We start from the raw sequence: 25,545 nt of genomic DNA on the forward strand, positions 1-25,545 counted from the left end.
GAAAGGCAACAAGCAGAAGAGACTTGTTTGGGCTAAAGAACACAAGGAATGGACATTAGACCAGTAGAAATCTGTGCTTTCGTCTGATGAGTCCAAATTTGAGATCTTTGGTTCCAACCACCGTGTCTTTGTGCGACGCAGAAAAGGTGAATGGATGGACTCTACATGCCTGGTTCCCACTGTGACATGGAGGAGGAGGTGTGATGGTGTGGGGGTGCTTTGCTGGTTACACTGTTGGGGATTTATTCAAAATTGAAGGCATACTGAACCAGCATGGCTACCACAGCATCTTGCAGCGGCATGCTATTCTATCCGGTTTGCATTTAGTTGAACCCTCATTTATTTTTCAACAGGACAATGACCCCAAACACACCTCCAGGCTGTGTAAGGGCTATTTGACCAAGAAGGAGAGTGATGGGGTGCTACGCCAGATGACCTGGCCTCCACAGTCACCAGACCTGAACCCAGTCGAGATGGTTTGGGGTGAGCTGGACCGCAGAGTGAAGGCAAAAGGGCCAACAAGTGCTAAGCATCTCTGGGAACTCATTCAAGATTGGTGGAAGACCATTCCCGGTGACTACCTCTTGAAGCTCATCAAGAGAATGCCAAGAGTGTGCAAAGCAGTCATCAAAGCAAAAGGTGGCTACTTTGAAGAACCTAGAATATAAGACATATTTTCAGTTGTTTCACACTTTTTTGTTAAGCATATAATTCCACGTGTTAATTCATAGTTTTGATGCCTTCAGTGTGAATGTACAATTTTTATAGTCATGAAAATACAGAAAAATCTTTAAATGAGAAGGTGTGTCCAAACTTTTGTTCTATACTGTATGTTCATTGGCTTGAAAAAGTATTCATGTTTACCCTGTGAACTTTTCCACATTTTTTCACATATTCTATTGGGATCTCACCAACACTAAGTAGCAAGTATCTGTGAAGTGTAAAGGAAATGATACATTGCTCTTCTATATTATTTGTAAACACTCTTTTTCGGTGATTGCTTTGTATCTCCGTTCATACTGCACCCACACACACAAATGATACAACATTGGAAAGATAAACTTGCCCCCTTAAGCAAAAAAATAGCCAAACAAACCACACATCCACGATGTGATCACAAAATACAGTTTAAACATTAATTTTCATAAACCTGCAGTAAGGAAAAATGACCTGCAGGTGGCACTACACTACCCCAAAGCACACTACCACAAAGCTGCTTACAGACATCACAAACAAATCGTAACATTTGCCTTGGGGGCCTTCCAGCTTGCCAAACTCCTTGCCTAGCCGATTTCAGGCACATTGGAGGATTGCACACTTCACTGCAGGTGAGTCACATATGCACATACACATTTGTAAACATGCACTGCTTTTTCAGTGATTACTTCGCCCCCCACACACAAATAATACACCATTTGAAAGGTAAACTTGCCCCCTTCAGCAAGAAAAGACGCTAACAAACCACACATTCACAATTTGATCAATAAATACAGTTTAAACATTCATTTTCAGAAACCTGTAGAAAAAAAAATAACCTGCAGGTGGCACCACAACCTCTAGACATATTTTAGCCTCTACTTATCAAACTAATTTATTGTATTACCATTCTACATATATAAATACCTCTGTGTGTTCATCATCTCATTAAATACATTAAAGGGACTCTGTCACCTGAATTTGGAGGGAATAATCATCAGCCATAGAGCAATCATCAGCCATAGAGGCGGAGTTTTCGGGTGTTTGATTCACTTTTTCCTTACCCGCTGGCTGCATGCTGGCTGCAATATTGGATTGAAGTTCATTCTCTGTCCTCCGTAGTACATGCCTGCACAAGGCAATCTTGCCTTGCGCAGGCGTGTACTATGGAGGACAGAGAATGAACTTCAATCCAATATTGCAGCCAGCATGCAGCCAGCGGGTAAGGAAAGGGTGAATCAAACACCCGAAAACCCCGCCCCTATGGCTGAAGATTGTTCCCTCCAAATTCAGGTGACAGAGTCCCTTTAACAGTTGACCAGCCTGATTTTCCTGAAATTGCCTGTGTCCCCGACAACCAATGTGCGAAAATTTTGCACGGGCCAACTAGTTTTCTAATTATTTTAAAAACATGAATCTGAAAATTGTGGCATGCATTTGTATTCAGCCCCGAGTAAATGCGTTGTAGGACCAGCTTTTGCTGCAATTACTCCTACAAATCTTTTGTGGTATGTCTCTCAGCTTATATATTTATTATTACATTGTTTAATGTCCATTTCTTTACAGGTCAGTGAACCCACAAAACTACAAGTCGGTAATGCTGATATCATACTGAAGACGGCGCGGAATAGCTGTGTTTAAAGCCAATGTACATGTGACAATGCAAAGACAAGAATTATAAAAAGCACCTGTACAGTTTATATTTTTTCTAAATAAAATAATTTTAAGCTTTATACCCCTTACAAGCGCACTGTGATTTCTAATGATACTATATTCATTCTACACCACTTTACATAGCAGGAGAATGGCTGGGCCCTTGTAGCATTGTAGATGCCATACACTTCTTCCTTCTCCTGTACATTGTACAGAGTGCCAGTATTTAACACGGCCGGATGTGGACTCCATGTCTGTGCAATGCACCTGAAATACGGCAACGTTCCAAAGAGATTTAACTAACTATATTTAGGTGTCTACAGCTCATATGCAAACCTATGTGTCTCCATAATAGAAGACGAAAAAATAAATCTTGTCTCGTCTTTTTCCTTCCCATGTGTTCCATACGTCTTGTTAACCTAAGAAATGTATGTTACCAACATGGAAATGGAGTAAAAGGAGTATGACAGCAAGATCCGACTACGTGAATAGGCGATAAATCCCTTATTGCTGGAGGCTCTACTGCTGGGACCCTCACTATCACTAGAATGAGCCCCCCGTTTCTACATAGTGCTGTTGGAGATGCAATGAAGCAGTATAGTAATTAGGAAAGTGCATGTGCTGCAAATAGTAGGATCAAATCCATCACATGCATAGAGATAGCGGCCATAGGGCTTGAGACATATCTGTGCCTACCCCAGCAGATACGCTAGTCACAGGTATATCCTTTACAACTGATTTATTCACATTTTTGGTAGAGATAGAGATAGCTATAGGGCTTGAGACATATACCAAAAATGTGAATAAATCAGTTGTAAAGGATATACCTGTGACTAGCGTATCTGCTGGGGTAGGCACAGATATGTCTCAAGCCCTATGGCCGCTATCTCTATGCATGTGATGGATTTGATCCTTCTATTTCCTGCACATGCACTCTACTAATTACTGGTCATATGAATTTTTTGCGCATTTTTGCATTTAAAAAGTCCAATGTGGACTTGACTGTATAACAGGCATTTTTGCAGATTGTGTATCCGTCATTTGCATGGGCTTAGCAATGCCAATTAATAAGTATTTTATAGATTGTGCGTATTTTGCATTGGCTTAGCAATACCATTTGTCTGGGATAGATCATTGTGGATTTTACTTATTTTCAACTTTCTGTCACTTTGATATGTGCCTCAGTACATTATGATAATTTATTCTGTGACGGCTCATTAGCATATGTGGATATATCGGTATAATATGAAATGTCATTCTCTATTATAACTGGGTTTGGGTTAGGTTCACTCTATATTCATCTCCTATTTTTTATTTTAATGTTTTAAATTGATTCTCAAACATTGACACATTTTATTATCAGGGAAATCCCAAAGTTTCCTCTTTTGGGTATTATATATTTTTGAAGTGCCCATTTACGGTATATACCCCTATGGTTATTTGTAGGTATTCACTGAAACTGAACTCGGTAGTCGCCCTCACTCCAGTAACAATGAAAGGCGCATCATTAAAAGGAACCTGAAAGCAAATTAACTTTATTTCCAGTACGTAGTGAGTGGCGCCTGAAACACACCCCTGGCACTGACTGACAGCCGGCATCAGTGCTGAGCTGGCCGCCAGGCAGTGCCGGACATAGTTACAGCTGCCGCTCACCTATGTACTGAGATGACTGAAACCACACTGCGCCTCTGTGGATGAAAGTCTGAGGCAGCCAGGAGCAGGTCATCTCCTCCTGGTAGCCGGGCTTCCAGTATGGCAGCCGCACGGCTTTAGAATGCTACTGACCTGCAGATTAACCCCATATCTGCACACTAATATTGTTTTTTTACATTACAGTTTCCATTTAAACATGGGTGACCACACCTATCCATTAAGTGCTCAGAAACCCTGTTCTAGTGTCCCTTTGGCTCTTGCTGATGGGGCCACCAGCGATCAGGAATTTATCAATTATTCTGTGGACAACTGATTATTGTAGCTCAACAAACTTTTTTAATGTTCCAACAGTACAACCAATGTAAGACATTTTTTATTCATAAGAACATTTTTCAGCAAAATGCTTCTTTCTGCACTAATGAGCCTCTTTTTCCCCACTTCCTGTATCGATCAATCACTTACAGATCCCTCTTAACAGATGAGACGGATCAGATCTCAGATCACAAACGCTGCTCTAATGCAGGTCTATTAGCCCGACTCCTGCTGTCCTATCTGTGCTGGTTAGGACATACTGTATATATCGTCTGTAAGTAAATGATGAAGTTTACATCCTTCTATATTTCAATACCACATATCCCAACAAAAAAGTTTGGGAGATATACTAAAATCAATTTTGATGATGACTCTATTTAGTGTTTTCCCACACACAATACACATTTTATACTTCCATACACCTCTTTGATATTCCATTCTGTCTTCAGTAGCACACCGCTCCCCAACCTCTTAGATTCGGTTCTTCTAGGGGTTGTACACTCCAGAAAACTGCCAGTTTGGGCTGATGTCAAGGATATACCACTGGTCCAAACCGTGTGTGGTCCTATTCTGCTAGCATGCAGCATTGGAGGAGCACAGGGGGCTGAAGCATTCAAGATCCAGTGACATGGACCACTGCAGCACTCAATAGATCTAAGTGGCTTGAGAAAGTATTCAACCCCTCCCCCTTGGCATTTTTCCTGTTTAGCTACTTCACAACCTGGAATTTCAGTTTTTTTCTGAGGGTTTGCATCAGTTCATGTAAAGAACATGTCTACAACTGTGAACATTCGATTTTCTTTTTTTTTATTGTGAAGCAAACATCAAATAGGAAAAGATAACTGAAAACTTCAGTGCGCTTAAAGGGACACTGTCACCTGGATTTGGAGGGAACAATCTTCAGCCATGGAGGCGGGGATTTGGGGTTTTTGATTCACCCTTTCCTTACCCGCTGGCTGCATGCTGGCTGCAATATTGGATTGAAGTTCATTCTCTGTCCTCCGTAGTACACGCCTGCACAAGGTGCAATCTTGCCTTGTGCAGGCGTGTACTATGGAGGACAGAGAATGAACTTCAATCCAATATTGCAGCCAGCATGCAGCCAGCGGGTAAGGAAAGGGTGAATCAAAAACCCCCAAACCCCGCCTCCATGGCTGAAGATTGTTCCCTACAAATCCTGGTGACAGTGTCCCTTTAAGTATTCACCCCCCTAAAGTCAGAACTTTGTAGAGCCTTCTATTGTGGCAATTACAGCTGCAAATCACCTTGGATGAGTCTCTATGAGTTTTCCACATCTGGCTAGTGGGAGTTTTGCCCATTCCCCAAGGCAAAACTCCAGCTCCTTCGGGTTAGATGGTTTCCTCTGGTAAACAGCAATCTTCAAGTCTGACCACAGATTCTCAATTGGATTAAGGTCTGGGCTTTGACTAGGCCACTTCAAAACATTTACAAGTTTCCCCTTAACCCCTTAGTGACAGAGCCAATTTGGTACTTAATGACCGAGCCAATTTTTGCAATTCTGACCACTGTCACTTTATGAGGTTATAACTCTGGAACGCTTCAACGGATCCCGCTGATTCTGAGATTGTTTTTTCGTGACATATTGTAGTTCATGATAGTGGTAACATTTCTTCGATATTACTTGCGATTATTTATGAAAAAAATGGAAATATGGCGAAAATTTTTAAAATTTTGCAATTTTCAAACTTTGTATTTTTATGCCCTTAAATCAGAGATATGTCACGAAAAATAGTTAATAAATAACATTTCCCACATGTCTACTTTACATCAGCACAATTTTGGAAACAAAATGTTACAGAAATGTAACCATAAATTTTGTTATGCAATTTCTCCTGAATACGCCAATACCCCATATGTGGGGGTAAACCACTTTTTGGGCGCACCGCAGAACTTAGAAGTGAAGGAGCGCCGTTTTACTTTTTCAATGTAGAATTGGCTGGAATTGAAATTGGACGCCATGTCGCGTTTGGAGAGCCCCTGATGTGCCTAAACAGTGGAAACCCCCCACAAGTGACACCATTTTGGAAACTAGACCCCTTAAGGAACTTATCTAGATGTGTGGTGAGCACTTTGAACCTCCATGTGCTTCACAGAAGTTTATAACGTAGAGCCGTGAAAAAAAAAAAAAATCGCATTTTTTCTACAAAAATGATCTTTTTGCCCACAAATTTTTATTTTCACAAGGGTAACAGGAGAAATTAGACCACTAAAGTTGTTGTGCAATTTCTCCTGAGTACGTCGATACCCAATATGTGGGGGTAAACCACTGTTTGGGCGCACCGCAGAGCTTGGAAGAGAAAGAGTGCCGTTTTACTTTTTCAATGTAGAATTGGCTGGAATTGAGATCGGACACCATGTCGCGTTTGGAGAGCCCCTGATGTGCCTAAACAGTAGAAATCCCCCACAAGTGACCCCATTTTGGAAACTAGACCCCCCATGGAACTTATATAGATGTGTGGTGAGAACTTTGAATGCCCAAGTGCTTCACAGAAGTTTAGAATGCAGAGTCGTGAAAATAAAAAATATTTTTTTTTTCACAAAAAAGATATTGTAGCCCCCAAGTTTTTATTTTCACAAGGGTAACAGGAGAAATTGGACCACTAAAGTTGTTGTCCAATTTATCCTGCGTATGCTGATGCCCCATATGTGGGGGTAAACCACTGTTTGGGCGCACGGCAGAGCTCGGAAGGGAAGGAGCGCCGTTTTGGAATGCAGACTTAGATAGAATGGTCTGTGGGCGTTATGTTGCGTTTGCAGAGCTCCTGATGTACCTAAACAGTAGTAACCCCCCACAAGTGACGCCGTTTTGGAAACTAGACCCCCCAAGGAACTTATATAGATGTGTGGTGAGAACTTTGAATGCCCAAGTGCTTCACAGAAATTTATAATGCAGTCATAAAAAAATATATATATTTTTCCACAAAAAAGATTTTGTAGCCCCCAAGTTTTTATTTTCACAAGGGTAACAAGAGAAATTGGACCCCAGAAGTTGTTGTCCAATTTATCCCGAGTACGCTGATGCCCCATATGTAGGGGTAACCCACTGTTTGGGCGCACGGGAGAGCTCAGAAGGGAGGGAGCACCATTTGACTTTTTGAGCGCAAAATTGGCTGTCGTGTTTGGAGACCCCCTGATGTAACTAAACAGTGGAAACCCCCCAATTCTAGCTCCAACCCTAACCCCAACACACCCCTAACCCTAATCCCAACCTGATCCATAATCCTAATCACTAACCCTAACCATAATCACAACCCTTACCCCAAAACAACCCTAATGTCAACCCTAACCATAACCCTAATCAAAACCCTAAATCCAACACACCCCTAATCCTAATCTCAACCCTAACCTCAAACCTAACCCTAATCCCAATACACCCCTAATCACAACCCTAACCCTAATCCCAAACCTAACCCTAATCCCAAGCGTAACCCTAATGCCAACCTTAACCCTAATACCAACCGTAATCCAAACCCTAACCCTAATCCCAACTCTAACCCTAACTTTAGCCCCAACCCTAGCTCTAACTTTAGCCCCAACCCTAACCCTAAGGCTACTTTCACACTTGCGTCGTTTGGCATCCGCCGCAATCCGTCGTTTTGGACAAGAAACGGATCCTGCAAATGTGCCCGCAGGATGCGTTTTTTGCCCATAGACTTGTATTGCCAACGGATCGTGACGGATGGCCACACGTCGCGTCCGTCGTGCACTGGATCAGTTGTGTTTTGGCGGACCGTCGGCACAAAAAAAGGTTCAATGAAACGTTTTTTTGTACATCGCATCCGCCATTTCTGACTGCACATGCGTGGCCGTAACTCCGCCCCCTCCTCCCCAGGACATAGATTGGGCAGCGGATGCGTTGAAAAACTACAGCCGCTGCCCACGTTGTGCACAATTTTCACAACGTGCGTCGGTATGTCGGGCCGACGCATTGCAACGGCCCCGTACCGACGTAAGTGTGAAAGAAGCCTAACCCTAAATTTAGCCCCAACCCTAACCCTAAATTTAGCCCCAACCCTAACCCTAAATTTAGCCCTAACCCTACCCCTAATTTTGGCCCCAACTGCTGTTCTCCTGCCGGCCGGCAGATGGAGACAGATGGCGGGCGCACTGCGCATGCGCCCGCCATTTTCTTCTGCAGGCGGCCAGGAGGAGCAGCAAGAGGATCCAGGGACACAGGTGAGTATTGTAGGGTCCCCGAAACCCCCTATTTCTCTGTCCTCTGATGTGCGATCACATCAGAGGACAGAGAATTACACTTTACTTTTTTTTTTTTTTTTTTGCGGTCGCCGGTAAACAGTTAATTACCGGCGATCGCAAAACAGGGGTCGGTAAAACCGACCCCGATCATGCTCTTTGGGGTCTCGGCTACCCCCGGCAGCCGAGACCCCAAAGATTCTCGCGGGGCCGGCCGGCGGGTGCACTGCGCATGCGCCCGCCATTTTTAAGATGGCGGCGCCCACCGGGAGCCACGAGGAGCATCGGGGGAGATAGGTAAGTATTGGGGGGCCACCTGGGACCCCTTTTCTCTGTCCTCCGATGTGCGATCACATCGGAGGACAGAGAAATTAAAAAGAGATCGCTTTTTTTTTTGCGATCGCCGGTAAACGGTTAATTACCGGCGATCGCAAATGCGGGGAGGGTAAAAAAACCCCCCAAATCATGTTCTCTGGGGTCTTGGCTACCCCCGGCAGCCGAGACCCCGGAGAAAATCCGACTCTGGGGGGCGCTATTTACTTTTTCCACAGCGCCGTTAATTAACCGCGCTGTGGTTTAAGTACCCTTAGCGGCCGCCGTTAAAAGGCGTATCGGCGGTCGCTAAGGGGTTAAACCACTCGAGTGCATGGCGTTTACCTTGGTGGCCAAAAAGTTCAATTTTGGTCTCATCTGACCACATAGATTTGGGGAGTTTCACATATCTTTTGGCAAACTCAAAACCAGCCTTACAATTTTTGTGTGTAAATAAAGGCTTTTATTGTGCCTACTCTTCCATAAAGGCCACCTCTATGGCGTGGTCACATAGACAGATACTGCAATCTCTGCTAGGGAACCCTGCATCTCCTCCAGGATTACCTTTGGTCTCTGTGCTGCCACTCTGATTAATGCCCTCCTTGCACGTGCTGACAGTTTTGGTGGGTGGCCCTCTCTTGGCTGGTTTGTTGTGGTACCATGTTCTTTCCATTTGATGATAAGGGATTTGATGGTGCTCCAGGTCATTTTCAGAGATTGGGATATTTTTTCATAATGCATCCATGATTTGTACTTCTCAACAACTTTGTCCCTGACTTGTTTGGAGATCTCCTTGGCCTTCATGGTGTTGCTTGGTTAGTGGTGCCTCTAGTTTAATAGTCTTGGAGCCTCTGTGGCCTTTCGGAGAAGGTGTGTATATACCGACAGACCATGTGGCACTTAGATTGCACACAGGTGGACTTCCTTTCACTAAGCATGTGACTTATGAAGGGAATTGCTTGCAGGAGCTTCTAAGATCTTCACAGCTAAAGGAGTGAATTCATGCACACATGCTATTTATTTCATCCCGTAAATTAAATTTTTGCCTTTTTTTTCACTTCACTTCACCAACTTAGACTATTTAGTGCTGATGCATCACACAGAAATCCGTTTACAAAAATATTTAAACAAAGATTGTAATGTAAAAAGATCGGTAAAAAAATCAAGGGGGTAAATACTTTTGCAAGCCACTGTATAGCAAAGACCTTCCAATCTCTACATTCATTGTTTCGCAAACTGTCCATTGTTGCAGAGGTTGACGGTGACCTAGGCAACTGACCGTAAACTAAAGCATTAAATCCCAATAATTTAGAAAAGGGATAGTTTTTAATATCATTAAATAGCAAAATTGCTTGTTTTTACAATCATTTTGAAATTTTAACCATTTATCATCCCGAGACAACCCGTTAAATGTTACTACTATTACTTTAATTTAATCCATACCAGTATTCAGTGAAAGTCATACATGCTAGGTTAAGCTGGATATCTTTATTTTAAGAACATGTATTTTTTTTATTATGCTTTTTGCCAATGGTTTTAATATAGTTTTCCATATCTTTTATAGTTTCTTAGCTGTGGGAAGTAACATTGTCATTTCTAGGGTAGATCACTTATGTCTGTCGATTGTTTCTTCATTACGCCAACCTTCTTTTGAGTCATCCATTTTTTGCTGAAATAGAAGATTTCCATAAAAAAAAAAAAATAATAACATTTTTCAATTAAATTCTGGAGATACATATCAGCAAATTTCACCTGCACAATATTATAAACATAGATGCTAATATTGGGACTTCATGAAAATTCATACTTGCCCAACTTTTATTTTTGCCTATGGAGAGGAAAAGATGGGGACATGTGATGACATGCAAAAATTCCAACCTTTTCAGCTCACAGTGAGCAGATAATAATAATAATAATAATAATCTTTATTTATATAGCGCCAACATATTCCGCAGCGCTTTACAGTTTAACAGTTTCAAACACAAAAGTCATAAGTAACAACGTTAACAATACAATAATTAAAGCAAAATAAGACGACCCTGCTCGTGAGAGCTTACAATCTACAATGAGGTGGGGGAGAAAAAAAGTACAGGTGTGTATTTACAATGATGTATTTACAATCATGGTCCAGCCATCTTCAAGGGTTGGGGAATAGATGGGGATAGTGAATGGGCTACACACACACAAACATAACATAACTTTGATTAGTGAACGTGATAGGCCGCTCTGAACAAATGTGTTTTGAGCGAGCGCCTAAAACTATGCAAATTATGGATGGTCCTAATATCTTGGGGTAGAGCATTCCAGAGGATTGGCGCAGCACGGGAGAAGTCTTGGAGTCGGGAGTGGGAGGTACGGATTAGTGCAGAGGTTAGCCGAAAGTCATTTGCAGAGCGCAGTGGTCTGTTAGGCTGATAGACAGAAATGAGGGAGGAGATGTAAGGGGGTGTCGCACTGTGGAGAGCTTTGTGGGTGAGAACAAGTACTTTGAATTGTATCCTGTAATGAATGGGTAGCCAGTGTAACGACTGGCGAAGAGCGGACGCGTCCGAGTAATGATTAGCCAGATGGACGACCCTGGCTGCTGCATTAAGGATGGACTGGAGAGGGGAAAGTCGAGTGAGGGGGAGGCCAATTAATAGAGCGTTACAGTAGTCCAGGCGGGAGTGGATCAGGGCGACCGTGAGGGTTTTAGCTGTCTCCATGGTGAGAAAAGGGCGGATTCTAGAGATGTTCTTTAGGTGTAAGCGGCACGAGCGGGCAAGAGATTGTATATGGGAGGTGAAGGAGAGATCGGAGTCAAACATAACACCCAGACAGCGCGCCTGCTGCCGGGGTGTTATTATGGTGCCACCCACGGAGAGGGAAATGTCAGATTTAGGGAGGTTAGTAGATGGTGGGAGCAGAAGAAGTTCAGTTTTGGAGAGGTTGAGTTTCAGATAGAGAGCGGACATGATGTTGGAGACTGCGGACAGACAGTCAGTGGCATTCTGTAGTACAGCGGGGGTAAGGTCAGGGGATGACGTATATAGTTGTGTGTCGTCGGCATAAAAATGGTACTGAAAGCCAAATCTGCTGATGGTCTGTCCAATTGGGGCCGTGTAGAGAGAGAACAGAAGGGGGCCAAGGACTGAGCCCTGAGGTACCCCAACAGTGAGGGGAAGAGGAGATGAAGTGGAGCCAGAGAACAGAACACTGAAGGAGCGGTCGGAAAGATAGGAGGAGAACCAGGAGAGAGCAGTGTCCTTAATGCCTAGTGACTGGAGCCTAGAGAGCAGGAGAGGGTGGTCAACAGTGTCAAAAGCTGCAGAAAGGTCGAGAAGAATGAGCAGAGAGTGGTCACCATTACGTTTTGCTGTCAGAAGGTCATTGGTCACTTTGATGAGTGCAGTTTCTGTCGAATGTAGGGGGCGGAAACCGGACTGTGAAGGGTCTAGGAGGGAGTGAGTGGAGAGGTAACGGGTAAGGCGGGAGTATATCAGGCGCTCCAAGAGTTTAGAGATGAAGGGGAGATTGGAGACCGGTCTGTAGTTGTTTGTGCAGGATGGGTCGAGGGTGGGTTTCTTTAGAAATGGAGTAATGATAGAGTGTTTGAAGGAGGAGGGGAAAATGCCAGAGGAGAGGGAGAGATTAAAGATTGTAGTTAGGTGACTTGTGACAACTGGAGAGAGAGACTGGAGGAGATGTGAGGGAATGGGGTCGGTAGTGCATGTAGTCGGACGAGAAGAGGAGAGGAGCTTGGAGACTTCTTCTTCTGTGATGGGATCGAATGTGGAGAGTGAGCCAGGGGCAATGAGGGGAGGGATGGGAGTCACTGAACTTAGTTGTTGGGAGCGGATTTCCTGACGGATATTGTCTATTTTCTCTATAAAGTGGGAGGCCAGGTCACCAGCACAAATATCTGTGATAGGGGCTTGTGCTTTTGGCCTGAGGGAGTGAAAGGTGTCAAAAAGTTTCTTGGGGTTGTTGGATAGTGAGGAGATCAGAGTGGTAAAGTAGGTCTGTTTAGCGAAGTGAAGGGCAAAGTTATAGGTCCTTAACATAAATTTGAAGTGTATGAAGTCTTCTGGTGTGCGTGTTTTCCTCCATAAGCGTTCAGCACACCTAGAGGATCGCTGGAGAAATCGGGTTTGCGATGTGAGCCAGGGCTGTTTTATTCTGTGTTTGGAGGTCCTGAGGGTGAGGGGAGCTACTTGGTCAAGGGTGCTTCTAAGAGTGTCATTGAAGTGATGCACCGCCAGATCAGGACAGGAAAAGGAAGAGATTGGGGACAATGATAAGCGTAGGGAGTCAAAGTGTAAGAGGGTTAATGGCTTGTAGATTTCTGACTGAATGGTGTGTAGGAGGGTGCTGGGGTGAGCGAGGATATGTGAGTGTGAAGGAGAGAATGTTGTGGTCAGAGAGGGGAAGCGGTGAGTTATCTATGTAGGAGATTGAGCAGAGCCGGGCAAAAACCAGGTCCAGGGTGTTACCGTCCTTGTGTGTCTCAGAGGTTGAGAGCTGTGAGAGGCCGAGAGAAGTGGTTAGTGACAGAAGCTGGGATGCAGATGTGGAAGTGGGGCTGTTAATGGGGATGTTGAAGTCTCCCAGGATAAGGGTTGGTAGTTCTGAGGACATGAAGTGCGGCAGCCAGGCAGAGAAATGGTCCAGGAAGCGGGTGGGTGAGCCTGGGGGCCGGTATATTACCGCTACTCTGAGGGAGAGGGGGCGAAAGAGCCTGATGGTGTGGACCTCAAAAGAAGGGAATGAGAGTGATGGAACTGAGGGGATGACCTGGAAAGTGCATTGTGGGGACAGGAGTATGCCAACTCCACCACCAGGTCTGTTTGTTGGTCTCGGGGAATGGGAGAATTGTAAGCCACCATGGGTAATGGCAGCAGGAGAGACAGTGTCAGAATCCTGAATCCAGGTTTCCGTGAGGGCCAGCAGATTCAGAGAGTTTTTCAGAAAGTAATTGTGTAGGAAAGGAAGCTTGTTACATACAGACCGTGGATTCCAAAGGGCACAATTAAAAGAAGGAGGGGATGAAGGAGTGCAATTAATATTAGTAAGATTAGTAATATATATAGTAATTAATATTAGTAAGATATATTATTTCCACCACCCGTATTTGCCCTGAAAATCTAGGCTAAAACATTGCATAATATTTTAAATCTGCAAGTCCTACATGCACATGAGAAATATACAGTTGTGCTTCTTCATCCTATTAAATGGATCTTGTATTGAATGGAATCTGTTCTGTAGTCTATGCTGCCTAATCTGAATGCAAAACATGACCAATAAACTGTGTGAGATACAGAGTTATATGATATGAAGTAGGATTTCTGAACGAAAAGAAGAGAATATCCTGACAGCACTCCTCGATGAGACTCTGAGAGTCCTAATTACCAATCACAAAGGGTGACATTCTTCTCCGTACAAAAACTGATCAGGACTCTTAAAATCTCATCTAGGAGTCCTGTAAGGTATGTCTCTGTCATTTACTCTGACAGCCTACTTTGAATAATATTAGCCGTTAAATCACAGTGGTTCGTTTCCCTCCCTATATCATATCCTTCTACCAGATCGGGCAGCATAAATCGGCCATATATTACATATTTTGGATGGCTCAACTGAGTAGACTGAAAATCCGAACAAGGTCACAGATTATGGCAGAGATTGGTGAATTGTAGTTTGAACTAATAGCACTGTTGTCCAGAAACTAGGAATGTTTTTTATAGTGAATACCTGACCTTGTGTGTTTTCAGGTACTGGAAGGGTACGTTTCCACGTTCATGAATTGCTGTGTATTTATGCAACATCAAACCCGCAGTGACCAGATGTTAAAGCATAGTGGATGGGATTTCTAGAAATACCATGCCCACTGTGCACCGGCAGATCACCCGAGGAAACGGACATGCGGCGTGTCTTTCAATACCGCAGCATGTCAATTTCATAGAACGTATTGAACGTGGTAGATCCGGAACGTGGCCACATAGCCTAATAGTTAGGGTTCTACAATAAAGAAAATAAGAACTGAAATTGTTGCCCTGCAATTTACACTCATTGTTAATTGTGTAGACAGGAAAAAGTTTTGGATGTTTTTTCATCATCGTAAATCAACTATATTTAAATGGTAAATGTCAAATGTATGTGCTATAGGACTTTTATATAGTTTATTATACTTTTAAAATACTTTTGTCACAAGTATTTTCTCCCAAGAAAAAGAATAGCATAGAATTCTGTTTGTCACATCACACCAGAAAAGGCCTACCCACTCCGAAAGGAGATCCAAAATATGCTTTCGCTCTACTGGTTTCTGTGAAACAATTAATGAAAGCCAAATATATAGGGGGGCAATAAGTATCTGATATTGCAAGTTTTCCCTATTTCATGCAATAAAATGCAATTTAATTATTTAAAAATCATACAATGTGATTTACTGGATTTTTTTTAGCTTCTGTCTTTCACAGTTGAAGTGTACCTACAATAAAAATTACAGACCTCTACATTCTTTGTAGGTGGGAAATTAGCAAAATCGGCAGTGTATCAAATACTTATATTCACCAGGGTACATCTACAGCAGCCTGTGGAGTGATTGATATTTTTGAAACAAGGAGTTGAATGATTAAAAACTTCCTTAAAAGGGGTTTTACCAATTTTGAACATGAGTTATGGTTAGGTGATAACTGCCCGATTGCCAGGGGAGGGCCAACTGCAGGGACGAACACCAATCCTAAGAATTTGAGCTCTATAGACCTTCATGTGAATAGAGTGGTGGTCAATCATAAACACCTCTACTCTATTCTTAATGAGAAAGCTGGAGAAATTGGTAGAGGTCGGCTGGTCTTCGGCAGTCCCATAAGAAAAATGGAAAGCATGATAGACCACCATTCCATTCAAATGGGGGGGCTCTTTAATGTCCTAATTTTTGGGATCAGTGGGAGTCCCAGTGGTTGGACCCTTTGCGATCAGATGAGTCCATATCTTAAGGACAGGGTATAACTTCTAAACTTGGTACAAATACAACCATGTCCATTTTTCTTTCTTTCTTTTACCTGCTCAGTTCTGTGGGTACTTATTTTTCTTCTTAGGTTTGTGTTTTCCACCAGCACTTCCTTTAATCTGGATTGTAGCTCTTGTTTCTCCTTGGTGTATGTGAATACCATTGTCTTCATGGAATTTACCATACTGGCAAGTTTGTCTTTCTCAGCAGTTATTAATGCCAGTTGTTCGGCATTTCTTTTATTCTCCCTGTGTAAATGCTCAATGTCTTTAGCTAAAAACTGTTTTTCAACAGATAAAAGGTTCCTCTCATCCTGAAAAAGTTTCCTTTGGTTAAGAAGCTCCTCACATTTCTCCGTTATAGTGTTTATCTCATGGACGTATTCTTCTCCATCCAGTTCTGCTCTGGATAGCTGTAGCTGAAGGAAGTTTTTCTCTGTCTTTAAGCTGATGATTTGTTCTCTATAGCGGAAATTTTCATCCTTTAAGAACTCCTCATTATTTTGTAGATGTTTTAGCGCCATCTGGACGCCTTCAGTTTTACTCTTGAGCCGCTGCTCCTGCATATGAAATTGATCTGATTCAGTTAGGTAACTTTCTAGTTCCTGAATCCTAAATACGAAGTCATCACCTTTGGCTACATTCCCATCGTCTACATTCTTTAACTGCTTTTGAAGATTGCAGTTTTCATTTTTCAAAGTATTTATTTTTCCTTTTTCTTCACTTCCAGCTTGTTCTTGACTTTCGGTAATTGAGATGACATGACTGAGATTATCAGCGTTAGTGGTAGAACAAGTTGAACTATCCATGGACTTTTCCACAATTCTCTTCTCTCTTGTATGAAGCAAGGCTTTACTTTGATGTACATAATGCACTTCTGCCTTTGGTAAATCTACAGAATGGTCTGTGAGCCGACTGTCACTTGTAACTGACATAGTGCTGTCATTTAGTTGTAAAGAAAGGTCAGTAATTTGTAATGGTCTAAATTCCATCTCTTTAGCATGAGAGGGTTTTCCTTTCAGTTCACTAATAGATAACATCTGATTGTTAAATTGCTCATGATCCTCCCCTTCAAAGGAAACCAAAGAGTCTTTGGATTTAGGAATATGATGGCTGATGTAAGGTAGGCTACTCCTGGGTCGTTTATCAGCTTTTACTGGTAAAGCTGTATATGATGAAGGCACCGACGGCATTTCTGAAGCAAGATGTTTTTTACTTGCCATGAATGGGAGTTCAGGCGACTTATGTGTGGCGGTACGCTGTGTCTCATCACATTCCTTATTGGCACAAGAAGTATATGACCTGCCATATTTCTTTGGATCACTCATCTTATCTGCGATAGAGAACGGAATATGCGTATTGTCTCTAATGCCGTGCAGAGGAGATAATTTATCCTGCAATTACAAAGGCAGTATTATACTATCAGGTAAAATTGCATTGTGATTATTACTGTTAGAAGTGTGTACATGTTTGTATTTCTTAACACTTTTCATTAGGAACATTTCCTTACAATCACTTATGCTAATGGAAAGGGACTTAATGCAAGCAATTATACAAATATTTGCTGAAAAGGTTTGTCCAGTAAAAATAAGTCATCACCTCTCCTGAGGAAAGGTGTTAACTTGTTGATTAGTGGAGGGCCGGCCACTTAGACCTGCATTGGGATCCACCCTTTGGACCACGTGTGGAACCAGTAGTACGGCCACTTTTCACCAAAATGCCAAGGAGCTGTTTTTCAAAATGGCAAAGCCAGGCGGCACATTGCTCGTGCTACTGTGAGCAGCCTCCGTTACCATGGCCTGCAGCATCTCTGGACTGGTATCCCATCAAACACATTTGGTATGTCATTGATCGGCAATTGCAATGGGAGCGGTCAGCAGCGGATCTTGTTGATTTGTGTGACTAAGTGCATTCAGTGTGGCAGAACATGCCTTGGACTAGTCAGAATCTTTAAAAAATCCTGGAGAACAGAAGTCCTGAAAGATTGGAGAAGGGCAAATGTTGTCTCAGTTTTCAAAAAAAGGAAAGATGGAGCCAGGAAATTACAGGCAATGGAGCCTTACTTCTATACCAGGAATAGTTTTTGAACAAATTAATAAACAGCATGTATGTAAGTACTTGGACAAGAATATAGTAATTAACCAGAGCCAGCATGGGTTTGTAGCAAACAAGTCATGCCAGACTTATCTATTTTCCTTCTATGATGGAATCCCTGACTAGGTAGAAAAAGAACATGCGGTAGATAGTATATCTCGACTTTAGCAAAGCATTTGATAATGTATCTCATACTATCCTTATTGAGAAAATGGGACTGACAAGGCTAAGGTGAGGGTGCATTCATAACTGGCTTAGTGATCATACTAAAAGAGAGGTAATAAATGGTTGCACATCCAATTGGGGTACCTGTTATGACCTGGTGGTTAGGACAATAATGGACCTGGTGGTTAAGAGCACACGGAAAGACCTGATAGTTACAATAACACAGGACAAGCTCTGGGACGTGGGAACTCTGCTGACCGCAATCCCTAATCCTATCACACACACTAGAAATAGCCGTGGATTGCTCCTAACGCTCCCTATGCAACTCGTCACAGCCTCAGAACTAGCTAGCCCTAAAGATAGAAAAATAAGCCTACCTTGCCTCAGAGAAATTCCCCAAAGGAAAAGGCAGCCCCCCACATATAATGACTGTGAGTTAAGATGAAAATCACAAACACAGAGATGAAATAGATTTTAGCAAAGAGAGGCCCGACTTACTGAACAGACAGAGGATAGGAAAGCTAACTTTGCGGTCAGCACAAAAACTACAAAAAAACACGCAGAGGGCGCAAAAGACCCTCCGCACCGACTCACGGTGCGGAGGCGCCCCTCTGCATCCCAGAGCTTCCAGCAAGCAAGACAAAAATCAAAATAGCAAGCTGGACAGAAAAATAGCAAACAAGAGAAAAACAAGCAGTAACTTAGCTTCTGCTGGAGAAGACAGGTCACCAGAACGATCCAGGAGCGAACAGACCAATACTAGAACATTGACAGGTGGCATGGAGCAATGATCTAAGTGGAGTTAAATAGAGCAGCCAGCTAACGAATTAACCTTGTCACCTGTGGAAGGAAACTCAGAAGCCGTAGCCCCACTCACAACCACCAGAGGAAGCCCATGGACAGAACCAGCCGAAGTACCATTCATGACCACAGGAGGGAGCTTGACAACAGAATTCACAACAGGTACCACAAGGCTCTGTCCTGGCTCCAGTGTTGTTCAACATTTTTTATAAGTGATCTAGATAAAGGAACTGAAGGTAAACTGATCAAATTTGGAGACGATGCAAAGCTAGGAGAGATAGCTAACTCTAGAGAAGACAGAGGAAGGATTAAGGAGGATCTAGAAAAGTTTGAACAATGGGCAGCGACTAATAGAATAGTAATTAACAGGGAGAAATACAAGATTCTGCATCTGGGGAAAAAAATGAAAATTACACCTACAGAATGGGAGGAATAGAACTAAGCAACAGCATGCGTGAAAAATACTTGGGTATACTAATAGATCACAGACTGCAAATGAGTCAACAGTGTGATGCAGCAGCAAAAAAGAGAAAACAGTTCTAATGTATTAAGAGAAGCATAGAGTCTGGATCATGTGAAGCTATTATCCTCCTCTACGACTCCTTGGTCAGGCCACATCAGGAATACTGTGTCCAGTTCTGGGCACCACATTTAGAAAAAAAAGACATTGAAAGACTGGAGCAAGTTCAGAGAAGAGCTACCAGGATGGTGAAAGTACTGCAAATTATGTCCCATGAGGAACATTTAAAGGATCTGGGAATATATTAGCTTGCAAAAAAGAAGGCTTAAGGTACCGTCACACTAGACGATATCACTAGCGATCCGTGATGTTGCAGCGTCCTCGCTAGCGATATCGTCCAGTGTGACAGGCAGCAGCGATCAGGCCCCTGCTGTGCTGTCGCTGGTCGGGGAAGAAAGTCCAGAACTTTATTTGGTCGCTGGACTCCCCGCAGACATCGCTGAATCGGCGTGTGTGACACCGATTCAGCAATGTCTTCGCTGGTAACCAGGGTAAACATCGGGTAACTAAGCGCAGGGCCGAGCTTAGTAACCCGATGTTTACCCTGGTTACCATCCTAAAAGTAAAAAAAACAAACACTACATACTTACCTACAGCCGTCTGTCCTCCAGCGCTGTGCTCTGCACTCCTCCTGCACTGGCTGTGAGCGTCGGTCAGCCGGAAAGCAGAGCGGTGACGTCACTGCTCTGCTTTCCGGCCGCTGTGCTCACACAGACAGTACAGGAGGAGTGCAGAGCACAGCGCTGGAGGACAGACGGCTGTAGGTAAGTATGTACTGTTTGTTTTTTTTTACTTTTAGGATGGTAACCAGGATAAACATCGGGTTACTAAGCGCGGCCCTGCGCTTAGTTACCCGATGTTTACCCTGGTTACCGGCATCGTTGGTCGCTAGAGAGCGGTCTGTGTGACAGCTCTCCAGCGACCAAACAGCGACGCTGCAGCGATCCGGATCGTTGTCGGTATCGCTGCAGCGTCGCTAAGTGTGACGGTACCTTAAGAGGAGACTAAATAGCTGTCTACAAATACCTGAAGGAGTGTCACAGTGTAGAGGAATCATGCTTATTTTCATTTGCACATGGAAACACGGGAAGCAATGGAATGAAATTGAAAGGGAGAAGATACAGATTAGATATCAAAAAAACATTTTTGACAGTGAATGTGATCAATGAGTAGAATGGGTTGCCATGGGAGGTGGTGAGGTCTCCTTCAATGGGAGGCTTCAAACAGAGGCTGGACAGACATCTGAGATGGTTTAGTAAATCCTGCATTGAGCAGGTCATTGGACTTGACGACCCAAGAGGTCCCTTCCAACTCTTAACATTATATGATTATATGACTACCATAACTTCAATGAAAGCAGCCAAAGAGTGTAAGCGCGTTTATTTCTGCGCGTGGCGCTCATAGTCAATATTGTTTCTATTTTTCCATCATTTGCATATTATTAGCATGACAATAGATTGTGTGATTTCCATAATTCCACAACTTTTCCTTCTTAGAATTGCAATTTCAATGTTGAGAAGCATATATTTACTGTTATGATCTGGTGGCCTTGGAGCAGCATGAGACGTACTCTAGAGAAGGTGGAACCTGTACTGACCGCAAACCCTGAACTTAACAGCGCAACTAGAAGTAGCCATGGGGGGTACCTAACACTCCCTAGACCCCTCGACACAGCCAAAGAAATAACTACCCCTAAAGACAGAAACAGGAAACCTATCTTGCCTCAGAGACAATCCCCAAAGGAAAGACAGCCCCCCCACAAATATTAACTGTGAGAGGAGAGGGAAATAACATACGCAGAAATGAAATCAGGATTTAGCATAGGAGGCCATACTAGCTAAAAAGAAAGAATAGAACAGAGTACTATGCGGTCAGTATTAAAACACTAGAAAATATCCACCACAGAAAATACAAAACACCACATCTGACTAAAGACATGGAGGGTATATCTGCATCTCCAGAGAAATAGCTAGGCTGCAAAAAATCCTTCACAGACTAAGCTGGACAAGACAAAAACATGAAAATGCACAGAACTATAAGGTCCACAGCAGGTGGACAGCAAAAACAAAGCCAGGACTTATCTTTGAAGAAAAGCACAGCAAACAGGAGAGACCAGAAGGGATGTGAATCCTCCAAAAACAATGGACAACTGGCACTGACTAAAGGATCAAGCAAGGCTATATAGCCCAGCCCAAATTGCAAAAAATAGATACACCTGATAAATGCTGCGATCCAACTACCGCAGCACTACCACTCATAACCACCGGAGGGAGCCCAAGAGCAGAATTCACAACAGTACCCCCCCTTCAGGAAAGGTCACCGAACCCACACCAGAGCCCCCAGGCCGATCAGGACGAGCCAAATGAAAGGCACGAACCAAATCGTCAGCATGAACATCCGAGGCAACAACCCAAGAATTATCCTCCTGGCCATAACCCTTCCATTTGACCAGATACTGAAGCTTCCGCCTCGAAAAACGGGAATCCAAAATCTTCTCAACCACCTACTCCAACTCCCCATCAATCAACACCGGGGCAGGAGGATCAACAGAGGGAACAACGGGCACTACATACTTCCGCAACAAAGATCTATGGAACACATTATGGATGGAAAAAGAGGCTGGAAGGGCCAAACGAAAAGACACTGGATTGATAATCTCAGAAATCCTATAAGGACCAATAAACCAAGGCTTGAACTTAGGGGAAGAAACCTTCAAAGGAACATGACGGGAAGACAACCAGACAGGGTGGATTTGATTTAAATCTAACTGATTTAAATCACGATTTAAATCACTAGTCAGTAAGGCTTGATTTAAATCAGTGATTTAAATCAAAGTTTCTACCTAAACTAGTTCTTGCTACTTTAACATGCAAGTAGATGAAGATTTTTAGAATCACTTTTTATATTACTTTTTTCTCCCCAGTTTAATGGGTTAATCATCCATATTTGGACACCACTGTTCTGTTGTACTTAGGAAGGAGAAAAATAATCCTGACCTTAATAACAATTTAAATAGATTTATTCAACTGAAACAATAACAATATTACAGCATAAGTTATTTGCTTAAACAAACACCCATGTTTGTTGTTAACTAATTTGGCTAAACAAAATATATATATATTATAAGAAACTAAGGCCATGTTCACACAATGCGTTTTTAACTGCGGAACCGCCGCGATTTTGCCTCTCCGGGTCCGCAACTGTTTTCCATGCAGGGTACAGTACAATGTACCCTATGGAAAACAGGAACCACTGTGCCCACATTGCGGAAAATCACTAAAAAAGCCGCGCTGAATAGCTGCGGTAAAAAAGAAGGACCATGTCACTTCTTTGTGCGGAACTGCAGCGGTTCTGCACCCATTGACCTCCATTGTGAGGGTCAAACCCGCAGTAAAACCCGCAGACGAAAAAAATATTTGCGGGTTTTCTGCGGTTTGTGGTGCAGAACCGCTGCAACAGGAAGTGCGTGGGCGGAGTGTGGCTGCCCCCCCGTGCCCCAATCCCACCCCCCCATGCTCCGATGCCACCCCCCCGTGCTCCGACGCCCCCCGTGCCCTCATCTCCCCCCCTTATACTTACCGGGCCTCCCGGTGTCCGTCCGTCCGTCTTCTCCCTGGGCGCCGCCATCTTCCAAAATGGTGGGCGCATGCCGGCCGGCAGATTCGTTCCAGGCACATTTTGATCACTGTGATAACCTCACAGTGATCAAAAAAAAAAAAAAAGTAAATGACCCCCCCCCTTTATCACCCTCATAGGTAGTAACAATAATAAAATAAAGAATTTATTTTTTTTTTCCCCCCACTACAGATAGAACTAGGGTTAGGGTTAGGGGTAGGGTTAGGGTATTTTCAGCCATTTTAACCCTAAAAAAATTCCTAGAAAACACACAGACTCTGCAGAGAAAACTGCATAAAAAACTGCACTAAAAACCGCATCAAAAAACGCACCAAAAAACGCACCTGCGTTTTCTGCCAAGAGCTGCAGTTTTTAGTGCAGAAAAAACAGCAGGGAAATCAGGAACGTGTGAACATGGCCTTAGACTGTCAGCCCAGCCGACACATGAAAAACTTAAATACTACTGTCCCTGCTGTCCTCTGTAGCTCACTTGTCGTCATCTTCATCATCATCTTCTTCTTTGTTCCTATTCATAATCTGGAAAAGAAAAACAAGCTTTCATGCTTTATTGGGTCCCAACCGATTTCTCAATTTAGAATGAATGAGTCCAAAGGAAGAGAATATTCTTTCAACGCCTGCAGAAGAAGCTACTGCTGTTAAAAGTGAAATCATTACTTGAACAGTCTCTAAATCCAAGCGCTTAAGTGACTTCCAGCAGTTTACTGGTGTGACCTTCCTTAAAATATCTTCAGCAAACATATATTTCTTGAATGGTTCCCCCTTAGCTCTGAAGTTTATTATAGTTGGCATTAAAGATGGATGATTGCTGGATACCCATGTAATAGCTAACTCCTCTTCCTCAGCACTTAGGTTTTGACCCTGATATTGGATATTGACAATATTTGCCAAAAAGTGAGCTGGAGTCAGTGCTTGTCCCATTCGTTTGTTTACTGCTTGTAATTTAAATTTGTCCATGTGTAGTTCTGTTTTTATGTGTTCACTCAATTCCTTCCAAATTTCAACAGCATCCGCAATAAAACAGCTATTTTTCTGTATTTTGTTTAAAGCTTGAGAGATGGGTTTCAGCAAGCTCAGCATATGTTCAACATTTCTCTTAAGCCCAATGTTGAGGATTTTGGCCGTGACAGTGCCATCCATTTTATCTCGATTTTCTTCACAAAGTGTCATCAGAATAGGCCAGTTTTTCATATACTGCTCAAAACAGTCCACCACAGAGTTCCATCTAACATCTTGTGGGAGCGTTAGCTTGGTTCCACCCATCCTTTTCAGAGCTGCTGCAGCAAAATGATTATTACGGAAGTATTTAGCAATTTCAACAACATTAGCCTTTATTTCTGGAACACTTAAGTCTTTGGCTAAGAGGTGCAGCAAATGAGCACTGCAACCATATGTTATTAGCAGCTTTGTATTCCCTCCCTGCTCTTCTAAATCTCTTCTCATCTTGGATACGTTTGCAGCATTGTCAGTGACCAAACTGTATACTAGACATTTGAATTTTTGTTCACATGTCGTTATAGCTTTTACTGCCACTTCTTGTAAGTATTCTGCTGTGTGTGCATTTCCTGACGTATCAGTTGTTTGTGCAAGGAAGACTTTACCTTCTTCTGTTGTTATACAAGCACATACAATAGGATCATTGTGGACATTACTCCACCCATCAATACTTAGGTTAACAATTTTACCCTCCAGAGCTGTTGCACATTGCTCCATTTCTCTGTCATACACTTGATCCAGCAGTTTCCCTGCAACATCAGCTCTGCTGGGTGGACTGTATCCTGGTCTCAGTGACTGAAACATATTAATGAAATGTGGGTTCTCAGTCAGACGGAAAGAAGAGTTCGTTGCATAAATAAACTGGGCAATTTTTTCATCAATCAACTCTTTTTCTAATCTGTTAGTTCTTATCACAAACCTATCTATGGTGGTTCCAGGAGGTAAAGGTTTTTTCTTCCTTTTGGGTGATGGTGATATGTGGCTGTGGGTGTCTGATGATGATGCTGCTGCTAATGAAGCACTATCCTGGATGGATAACTCTGAAATTGTAGAACAGGATGATGGTGATCTTGGAGGTGGATAGTTTCCAGAATCCATGAATTCCCCTAAACAAAAAAAGTCAATGCTGCTATTTTATTGTTTATACAATTTCTGCTTATTGTACACAACACATCACTGCCCCTGCCCCAAAAGGAATATTTGTTTTTCTTCATAACTGTACCAAATGACAGTAACATGCAGTAATAATAAGAAATATAATTTTTCTCACACATGACAGTTCAGTCTTTACAAATAAGATTCAATAAAAATGTTTACCAACCTGAAGATCCTGCCTGTTCAGAAGTGTTTCTTTGGTCATCTTCATCACCGCACTTCTCATGATGTTGCCTCATTCGCGCCACCAGGCCTTGCATCTCTTTGTTGCATCGTTTGCATTTTGCACGCATGCCTGCCTTACCGATAGGCGAAGGAGCTTCATTAAAATATTCCCAAACTGGGTCTCTTTTATG

At 42.9% G+C, this 25,545-nt stretch overlaps 2 protein-coding genes across 3 annotated transcripts in view; one reads left to right on the top strand and one right to left on the bottom strand.

Moving 5' to 3' along the window:
• Window positions 1–2,436, top strand: part of CFAP96 (cilia and flagella associated protein 96) — a 36,720-nt gene extending 34,284 nt beyond the window's left edge. Inside the window, exon 8 of the mRNA XM_069745775.1 lies at window positions 2,263–2,436. Coding sequence (XP_069601876.1) covers window positions 2,263–2,311 — 49 coding nt within the window. The 3' untranslated portion in view covers window positions 2,312–2,436. The remainder of the gene's footprint in view (window positions 1–2,262) is intronic.
• Window positions 2,437–9,286: 6,850 nt separating this feature from the next.
• The window catches only part of CCDC110 (coiled-coil domain containing 110), a 74,971-nt gene continuing 58,712 nt past the window's right edge, over window positions 9,287–25,545 (bottom strand). Inside the window, exons 2-3 of one of the 2 annotated variants that reach the window (XM_069744335.1) lie at window positions 15,879–17,219; window positions 9,287–10,510 (exon numbers count right to left, since the gene is read on the bottom strand). In XM_069744335.1, the coding sequence (XP_069600436.1) occupies window positions 10,448–10,510; window positions 15,879–17,219 (1,404 nt within the window). In that variant the 3' untranslated portion in view covers window positions 9,287–10,447. The remainder of the gene's footprint in view (window positions 10,511–15,878; window positions 17,220–25,545) is intronic. The other variant, XM_069744334.1, reaches the window with a different exon arrangement.

This window comes from Ranitomeya imitator, chromosome 1 (genome assembly GCF_032444005.1).
Source record: "Ranitomeya imitator isolate aRanImi1 chromosome 1, aRanImi1.pri, whole genome shotgun sequence".
Taxonomy (NCBI): Eukaryota; Metazoa; Chordata; class Amphibia; order Anura; family Dendrobatidae; genus Ranitomeya; species Ranitomeya imitator.